General features: G+C 46.5%; 1 protein-coding gene across 1 annotated transcript; it reads left to right on the top strand.

The window, feature by feature from the left end:
• The first annotated feature begins 3,992 nt into the window (after positions 1–3,992).
• Positions 3,993–8,817, top strand: HTR1B (5-hydroxytryptamine receptor 1B). Its single transcript, XM_073335129.2, has 2 exons — positions 3,993–5,819; positions 7,726–8,817. Exon 1 carries the CDS (start codon positions 4,604–4,606, stop codon positions 5,756–5,758), a length of 1,155 nt encoding a protein of 384 aa, XP_073191230.1. The 5' UTR covers positions 3,993–4,603; the 3' UTR covers positions 5,759–5,819; positions 7,726–8,817.
• Positions 8,818–9,703: the final 886 nt, after the last annotated feature.

Raw genomic sequence — 9,703 nt, 5'->3', positions numbered from 1 at the left:
GAGCCCAGTTAGGAAGTTGTCTTTTACCTTATTGCCTGTAAGTAAGATATTGCCAGTTCAAGCAGTATTCCCAGTAAGAAATATAGGGAATATTTGCTGAAATAAGTGGGGACAAATATGGAGGCCCAATTATTCCCTGGTGTAACTCTAGTGAAATCATTGAAATTACACCAAGGATGGTTTTGGACCTGGATGAATACACTCTTGATCATAAGATTCAGCGTTGTATAGCATAACTTTAAAAACGTGAGAAGGAAAGACATTTCCTGCCAAACAAACAGGGGACCAATGACTGCTGAATATCGATGTACAATACTGAGAATTAAGGGAGAAGGACAACCGCAAGAGCACGCTCAGAGGAACAAGAACTTTTTACAATAAGGGTAAACAACTGCATTAGAGAGGCCAGAGCTCATTCTCCAGCCACCTGGTATTTATCTTGATTAAAGGTTAGATTGGAGGTCATAAGGTTAGAAGTTACTGTTGAAGGACAGGCGGTTGTAAGAGAAGAGACTTTCCACCGCAGGAAGACATGCTGCTGCAAAACAGAAACAGTTTTTGAAATTAAAATCAGTGGGGTATCACAAGTTGGCCCTTCTCGGGAGAATTCGGGAGTGGGTATTCAGAGGGAAGTTGCCTACAGGAGTTTAACCAAAATCAATAGAAAATGTTAAATGGGAGAGGGGGAACTTATGCTGCAACATGAAGAACTCACATTGTAAAACCTCTTCCCACTGAAAAGAGTCCCGAAGAATACCAAAAGCTCTATATTATTATTTGTTATAAGTAACGATCAACGAATCAACGATCAACCTCGTTGTGTTTGGCAATGTTGAAGCATGTACATAAAACAGTCGCTACGCCAAAGGGTGGGAGACCAAGCTTCACTGATGGTCAGTATTCTACCCTCATTTACATCCGTGGAAGAGTAATTAAGCAGTGATTGAATTTACCCACTATGTAACATGTGGGCATGGGCTAATCACTCACTGCTAAATTGTCAAGGAACACATTCCCAGTGTGCAGTGAAGTGCAGTTAAATACACCGTTGTGTGTACATACAAAATAAAATACTTTCATAAAAACAACTTCTGGCCTTTTAATCAAGTGCATACTTTACATCAATAGGTGACGAATCTTGGCTATATCGATTGGTTCCGTGCTAAAAAAGTGGCAAACATCAGAGGCTGATGCTTGGGAGTGAACAGGGACGATATATACTGTGACCAGAAGCCAATGCTCGTACAGCCAAACCTTGTCTATCAAAACTCCAATTAACTCAAACTCTCATCTTTGCCAAGATTTTGATTGAAGCTCTAAGTTCTGCAGAGTTTCTAACTAGATGATTTCAGTGAGGCGAGGACTGGGCCTTTATGGCTTGACTTTCAAAATGCTGAGCACCCGTACCTTCCACCAATTTGTGGGTGCTCAATACTTCCGAAAGGCATGCCACCCTGTCTGGAGGGTGCAGAGGGGGGATTGAGCCCGCGCATGTCTTGCTGTCCAGCATCACTGCTTTTCTCGGGCTGACATTCCGTATGGACGCTAGTCTGTTCCAGAAGGTCTCGTTCCTGGACAGTTCCCTACAGACGGCAGCTCTTTCAGCGCACACCGCAGCCTGCAAAGTCACGGTAGCTGTATGCAACTTTTTCTCTGAGCTTCTATTTGGGGAGCTTTCTTACCAGCTTCCTACCCCCTTCGTTTATACTTGCACATCTCTGCTTCTCAGCCTGCCACCCTAACACGCCCTTTGACTGGACACATCGCCTTGTCTGGTGTGCTTGTCTCGTCTTACAAGACTTTTCGAGTTCTCTTAAAGCTGCACCGCTGGTCAGGTGGGGGAGTGTATAAACAGGAGGAAATGGCTCTATAATTCTGTGCCAAAGCCGTGGGCTTTGACTCTGGCTCTCTCTCTCTAGATCAACTTACTTTCTAAATGCTCTTTGCTTTCCAGAACTGTCCTCTAAAAACATTTCACTGTGAGCACACCTGAAAACACCCACTAAAAGAGAAGGGTCATCAGAAAGAGGAAGGTGCTAACCCCTTTAGCTTTTGACATTTTACCTGGCCCACTGCACAGAACAAGCGGCTGGCTACTGGCTGGGCGACAAGAGCAAACGTGCAGCTGCAGAGTGCGGGCTGCACCAGGATCACCGACCTGCTCCCTTGAACAAAAGGCTCCCTGGAGGTGCTGGTGACTTTGAGGACTCAGCACTCCCGGCGAACAAGAGCAGAGCTTGCCAGCTAAAGATTGACAGTTTCAATTGCCAGACGACAATGCGACGCCCGCTGAGGTTCCCGGGTATGAAAGATTCAATGAGATTTTTAGTGCTCTGAAGGTTTATGAATAAACACCATGCACAAATCAAGTGTGTGTGTGTGTGTGTGTGTACTGTATACACACACGTACATATAGAGAATTCCCTTTCCTCTCCCTTCCCCAAACCGTTTTCTATACATCACTGAGAGACTCCAGCAGGAGCACCGAATCAATAAAAAATCTACATTTATTTTTCCTTGCAAAACTTTCCTTTGCTGCATGTGGGAAATGACTGAAACCGCTGCAAGGGCCACTTCTCAACAGCGCCCAGAAGTTAGAAATCCTGTACATTGTGTGTCCAGCCGGTACTAACACCACACACACACACTTCAGGCTCAGTCAGCCCTGTGTGTGTTGATTAAAGCATCCTCTCCATTAAACAGAGTGTGAACGTGGGGGCGGCGGCGGGGGGGGGGGTTCTAAATGACAGGGTGATAATGCTTTAACAATCGGCTATTTGCTGTCTAGGACTTTAAATCCACACAATAAACGGGGATTTACACAACGTTAGTCCATAGAAGCGCTGGGCTCCCATCAGAGCGCTCCCCAGTCCTGGGGTTTCTCGCGGTGGGGCGGGGGGAGAGATTGCGACTCCGAGAGGAACCCGATAAAACTAGACCAATTCACTGGTTTATTGCCGGAAATCGAAGCCTGGCAAACAACAGATTACAGCTATCAAGCTAATAAAAACCACCTACTGCCGCCCTAAAGCCTAATCTCTGACCCCGTCTACTTGAGCGCTTTTCTTTGTAATCTGTTGTTTGTTTGCCTTTCCCAACCGGATACTGACTATATCTGAATGCAAAACTTCCCTAGCAATGTACGGGATACGGGTTCTGGAACGAGGATGCGCACACCGTGTGAATGGGATGCATCACTCGCGGGCAATGGTCTGGGGTGGCGGGCGAGCTGGGCTTGGCCTGCCTATGTTTAAGCAGTCCAGCAGCTGCGGGGGGGGGGGGCAGTTTCCAACAAAAGCAAATGCAACTTCCGCAAGGACCCCCTCCAAGGGGGCTACAATACAGAAGGGCCGCACTATCGCCCCAGCATGCACAGCCTGGGTTAAAATCAGGGGGCGGATAAGAGATAACAGACGTTACCAAAAAGACAGGATCCCTCCCAAAAGCACCAGCCATCCCCGCCCCTATCAGGGATCGCTGCAGCCCGGGGTCTCGGTCTAAGGTCCCCAGCTTTGCAGGCTCCCTGGCCTCTCGCTTGCAGCTTGTTTCCAGCGCAGAAAAGCCCCCTCGGGCAAACCCCAGGGCTCAGGGTTCCCGCCCAGGAGCGGCAGGTAGGGGGCAGGGGGGACCAGGCGAGAGATCCGCCGGACCGAAACGCGGCTTGGGGCTTGGCCCGACCCGGTTCCTCGGCCCGCTCTCTCCAGCGCTCCCAGCCTCGGGGCGGGCAGCCGGAGTGGAGGGATGCGCCGGGCTCCGGTGGGAGAGGAGCAATGCACTGCCGGGAGGGGGGCAGAGGAAAGGGGCTGCCGCGGGCGCTAGGACCCGGAGGGAACTTCCCCGGGCAGGGGGGCGGGTGGTGAGCCGCCGGGAACCCGCACTCGGCACCGCACGAGTTGCGCTGCTCCGGCGGCTCCGAGCCGGGCTGTATATAAGGGGCGGAGGCCGCGCGCCTCTCACTCCCGGCCGCGCTGCTGCCTGCCGGAGCCCAGCCCCTGCCTGCCCCCGAGCGCTCGGCGGCCACAGGGGCGCCGCCGCCGCCTTTGCCGCCCCTCGCAGCAACTTGCTGAAGTGGGCGGCGGTGGCGGGGCAGAGCTCCCGCGGGGCACCAGCGAGCCGGGCTGGCGCGCCCCCCGCCAGCCCGGGCGGCCATAGGCAGGGGAACCTCCGCCCGGCCCAGTACCCGAGGCGTCGCGCTGTTCCCGCCCGGAGGCTGCGGGCTGCCCGGGGAGCGTGGCGGCCCCAGCCCCGCAGGCAGAGCCGCTCTGAACCCCGCCACAGCGCGGGGAGGTTTCAGGCTGGCTGCAGCCGCGTGTGCTAATGCACCGGCTCGCGCGGTGCCCGGGTTTCGCTGGCGCCACTGGGCAGGGGCCCGCCGGGGCGCAGGAGAAGCGAGAAGGCTCCCCATTGGATTGCCCGGCTCGGGCGGGGATGGGGAGCGTCGCCTCCCCGCAGTCCGTGCCGGGGCCGGCGGAGTTGGAAGAGGTGCAGCCCGCTCCGCAGGCGATCGGTTTCCTGGCGGGGGGAGCTGCCCTGCCATTTGCCGCCTCGGGTTGCTAACTCAACGCCCGTCAGTTTGCCGGCTGACGCTTCGGCTGAGAAAGTGATGGAGCAAGCGGCTCCCTGCCAGCCAGCACCCGACAACCTGAAGGTGCTTCAGACCAATGACTCGTACCACGACCGCAACTGCAGTGCAGCGGAAGGGATCTACCAAGATGCCACTCCGCTCTCCTGGAAGATAGTCCTCACCATTATCTTGGCTCTTATCACTCTCGCCACCATGCTCTCTAATGCATTTGTAATTGCAACCGTCTACCAGACGAGGAAATTGCACACTCCGGCCAACTATCTTATAGCCTCCCTGGCTGTCACGGACCTTCTTGTGTCTATCCTTGTCATGCCCATTAGCACCATGTATACTGTGACGGGGAAATGGACTTTGGGCCAGATCGTCTGCGATGTATGGCTATCTTCGGATATTACTTGTTGCACAGCCTCCATCCTCCACTTGTGTGTCATCGCCCTGGACAGATACTGGGCGATCACCGATGCAGTTGAATATTCTACGAAAAGGACTCCCAAGAGGGCAGCGGGCATGATCGCTTTGGTCTGGGTCTTCTCTATCTCCATTTCCATGCCGCCTTTGTTTTGGCGTCAAGCGAAAGCGGAAGAAGTTTCTGACTGTGTGGTGAACACAGACCACATACTGTACACCGTTTACTCCACAGTGGGAGCCTTCTACTTCCCCACCTTGCTGCTGATAGCCCTCTATGGAAGGATCTATGTGGAAGCCAGATCTCGGATTTTGAAACAGTCGCCAACGAAAACAGGCAAAAGATTAACAAGGGCTCATTTAATAACCGACTCCCCCGGATCATCGTCATCTGTCACCTCCATAAACTCGAAGGCCCCAGAGGCTTCCAGTCCAATCGGATCTCCTGTATATATGAATCAGGTCAAGGTGAAGATCTCGGATGCCCTTCTGGAGAAAAAGAAGCTCACGGCTGCTAGGGAGCGAAAAGCTACCAAGACTTTAGGGATTATTTTAGGAGCCTTCATTGTCTGTTGGTTGCCCTTCTTCATCATCACCTTGGTGTTGCCTATTTGCAAGGACGCTTGCTGGTTCCACATGGCCATCTTTGACTTTTTCACCTGGCTAGGATATCTCAACTCTTTAATCAATCCCATAATCTATACAATGTCCAATGAAGACTTCAAACAAGCTTTTCATAAACTGATGCGTTTTAGATGCACAAGCTGAATGTTGAATGCATTGTGTTCTCCCGGGCTGCTTGAATACACTTTTGTGTCTGATTCTACAGGTAGGTTGATTATTGTTACAATGTTGTCATTTCTCTAAAAGGCTGCTCTAATGGGAGAGCGCAGTTCAATCAGGCAGGCAGGGCTTTGCTTCCCTTCAGAGGAGCGAATCTGTAAAAGTTTCTCCTCTAGCCCTGGTAATGACACTGCTGCTTCTGATCCCGCTAAGTAGCAATAGCTCTAAAAAAAAAAAAATCACTGTTGTCTCTCCTGGATTATGCCCTCTAGAGCCCGTAGAGCACTATGTTAGGAGTTGGAGAGCTTTTGGACACCTCCTTTGGACAGATCTACAGCTTGGCAGTACTTGAACTAGAAGTTTATCGCCCAGCATGCCCTAGGAGAACTTTGTGTATCAGCTGTCTCTGCAAGTCCTTTGGCAATGTCTCGCTACAGCTATCTTGCTCTTTGTTTCTTTAATTTAAAACCTGACGGAATGAGCCACGTGGACTTTATAAGGTTCCAAACCTTAGTTTGTAAGCGGACAGAGCAGACACCTGGAAGAATTGGCAATGATGGGTTGAGGCTAACCACCTTATACTTGAAACTGGGGGCAGGGAGGGGTTATTGAGTATGAAAATAGCAACCCCTTTGTGTTTGTTTTCCCGCAGCTGTGTGACTTATTTCTGTTTAGCTATAGTCAAATCACGTTTAACAAATCAAACTAAATTGTACGCGCGCTCGTGCCAAAGCCTGCAAGCTGCTTTCATTTTATTGCCGCTACACTCTGACATTTTACATATTTAAACTCGCAGCCAAAGGAGGCCCATAAGGAGTGACTCACACCAGTTTGCTGTTATTTCCACATATTAATACAATCATTTAGCCCAATTAATGTTAAACAACCCTATCTTTTTAAGATGCCTTTGCTCTCTAATCCAATTCTGCCAATTTGTCTAGGGTGGAAAAAAAGCAGAAATTAATTCAGAAAAGTAGACTGGTCCAAACGGAAGCAAATCTGACTACAGTGACACTGCGGTCGAATTAAGAGAGCCTTGGCGTATTTTCTCCGTGCAGGACTTTTAAAATGCGAAGTATTTTCTCTTTGCACTCATTCACAATAACATTCCTTTCACTTCTAATCCCCTTCTCATGCACCATTATGCACCTTCAGAGACCTGCTCCCTTTCCAGTAGTATTTGTAACGCAATATAGTAAGAACCCCGCTGTAGCTCCGGTCTCTTGATTACTCATCTCCTTGTGAGGATTACATGAAATACATGGGCCATCTGCCTTAGAACAAATAGAAATGGCAAAGGTAGCTAGTTTCAGTGCTTCTGGTTTTTGCTCAAAGAATTTGGGAGTTTTGGGGGCAATATTTAGATAAAACTAAGTGCCAGAGTTAATGTAACATTCACTGGGAGGAATGAATGTTGCTTCCAGATCGATAGTTCATACTGAACTGTGTAAGTGCCCGCCCAGCCTTCTCATTTGCACCTCTCAGGAGACTGATAAGTAGTTCTTTCTCTAGACAGAAAGATCAGAAGATTTCACTGTGCAGTTGGAGCTTGATCCAAAACTCCAACATTCAATATGAATTTTTCTATCTATTTCAACTAGTTTGGATCTGGCCCTGTTTTAGGAGTGACCTTAACTTCAGCACACTATGGGTCCCATGCTGCCTTTGTACACCCACAATTCCCTTTGGCTTCAAAGACAATTTTGCCTGAATAAGGGTTGCAGGATCATTTGAAGTAAGATGATTTTAATATAAACATTAACATTCTATACACACTCCCACTAAATTAAGTGTCCTAAAGGATTCTGTTTACTTCACATGTTGAACAAATGTGCATTTAGCATAATATGATGTAATATATATACTTTTCAGCGCCATTTTATGCAGAATACTTACTGTCTTTGTTGTGACACTTTAATAATTCTATGAATTTTTTCCCTTTTTGTCTGCAGAATCAAGTTGCTATTGTAAAGACACACTGCTTGAACCCCTCCCGCTCCAGTTGTCAGATTCATGATGCTGCAATAACATCAATACATACTGCCACCAAATTGTTCTGCCCTGCATTTCAATGTAATGACTCTTGCAAAGATGCTTTTCCAAAAAGCACATCTCTTACAAAAAGAGAGCAACTGCAAATCAAGATTTAGAACTGATCGGGGTTGGAAACAAAATTTGAGAGTAAAACGTCTATTTATTTTGCAGGCTTGCCTTTAACTTTTCTCTTGCAAGTTGTAGGGGTGTGCATAATAGTTGTTTGTGTCTGTATGAGCATAGTTGTACTTATGTGTACCTGTAATTTCTTTCTTTCAGTGGAAAGAGTTGTTAACTTTACTTTAAAAAGGGACTGGAGGAAAACTGCAGCATTTAAAAATAGGAACATAAACTGTGTAAGTGACTCCTTGGGCAGAACATGTGTGTGAAGCAGGAGTGTGCAAAATGTTATATTTGTATTTGAAACAATAGTAAATACAAATACTGTAGTAATAAGAGTCCTAGATGTATTCAACTGCATCACACATGGCTGTGTCCTCGGTTTATCCTTTAACAATTGCTGTCTCTTGTATTATAGTTTCCTTCATAAGTTAAACAGTTCTACTCAAACATTAAGGGAAAACAAAGTTCTGTGCTTTACCTTTGAACAACTGGGACTAAGTACTATTTGATGTTGTAACTGAAGTTTTTTCTATTTTTGTGTCCATTGCACACCCTTACTGCATCAAACACTGGAGAATTTAGACCATCTAAAATACTTAATATTGATTATTCTACTCTGTAGGGAGATGAAGCAGTTTGCTTTGTTAAAAGAGCCACAGCACCTGCAAAATAAATACCCATAATCCTGGATAAACTGATGTCAGACATCAGTGAAATAACTTTCATTTTTTTTTCTTTATTCAGCTAAGATCTTAAGACAAGTCTACTTAAGTCCAGCAGTCAAAATTAGTTTCAGACTGTGGCCACCTGCTGTGATACAAATGCATTGAGTGTTCCTCCTATGTGTAACTGAAAATGAAATACAAACAATAAAAAGCTTCACTGTGTTCTCAAGAGTATTTAGTAGTAATTATGTTACTAAGAAGAATATTTATTGGTTCACTTGGCTTTCTCAATACTGTCCTTATAGGTAAAGATCATTTGATGTATCTATCATTCAAGACAGTGATTGATGAGGGCTAAAATTGTAAGCTGCAATCAGCTATCAGGTTTTTAATAGAGTGCTTCACTCTTGAGCCTTCCACTGTCCTTAGGTATAACTTCTATGTTTATTTTCTGTACCATCACAGATAAATTTCAGTAATATAAATTACATGCTTAATAAAAGCACAGCTTATCGCAATAAGAATAAACAAAACCTGCTTAGTCACCCAAGTGCCACAGTAATTAATGCTCCTATTGAAAAAAGAATTATGCTAGACTAGACTTTGTTTGTAGGCCTATCAAGAGAAATATGTGGGATTTAGTCAGCTATTATCCACATATGCTTGCCAGGAGAATCATTTAAACAATATAAATTTACATATTTAATTCAACAGCAAATACCTGAGCCTTCATCCTTGCACATCCGAAGCTCCCATTAAATACAGGCGCGCGCGTGCGTGTGTGTGTGTATGCATACGTGTGCACAGACTACAAAACGTAGCTCACAAATTGCAAGCACAACCGATGGTCAAAATACATTTGTAGAAAGCGGATAAAATCTAGAAGGCTTTCTTAAGACTGGAATGGCTAATTACCACCACAAGTTTTTAGAAAGTGTTCTTTTTAATTGTTAAAATACAGCATTGTTTTTTCAAAATATAGAAAAGTTTTTTTCAAACATTGGCTTAAGTGATAGAAGTACTGCAGTGCCATTTAAAATGTCTCTTTAAACCTGATTTTTAGAAATTTTTGTGAAGCCAAAAGCAAAGAAGAAAGCATTTAATAATA

The sequence above is a fragment of the Lepidochelys kempii genome, chromosome 3 (assembly GCF_965140285.1).
Source record: "Lepidochelys kempii isolate rLepKem1 chromosome 3, rLepKem1.hap1, whole genome shotgun sequence".
In the NCBI taxonomy this organism is placed as follows: domain Eukaryota; kingdom Metazoa; phylum Chordata; order Testudines; family Cheloniidae; genus Lepidochelys; species Lepidochelys kempii.
This window is presented reverse-complemented; position numbering and strand designations above follow the sequence as displayed.

Excerpts from the sequence above, each read along its gene's own strand:
- HTR1B (XM_073335129.2), top strand. The coding sequence starts at position 4,604 with ATGGAGCAAGCGGCTCCCTGCCAGCCAGCACCCGACAACCTGAAGGTG.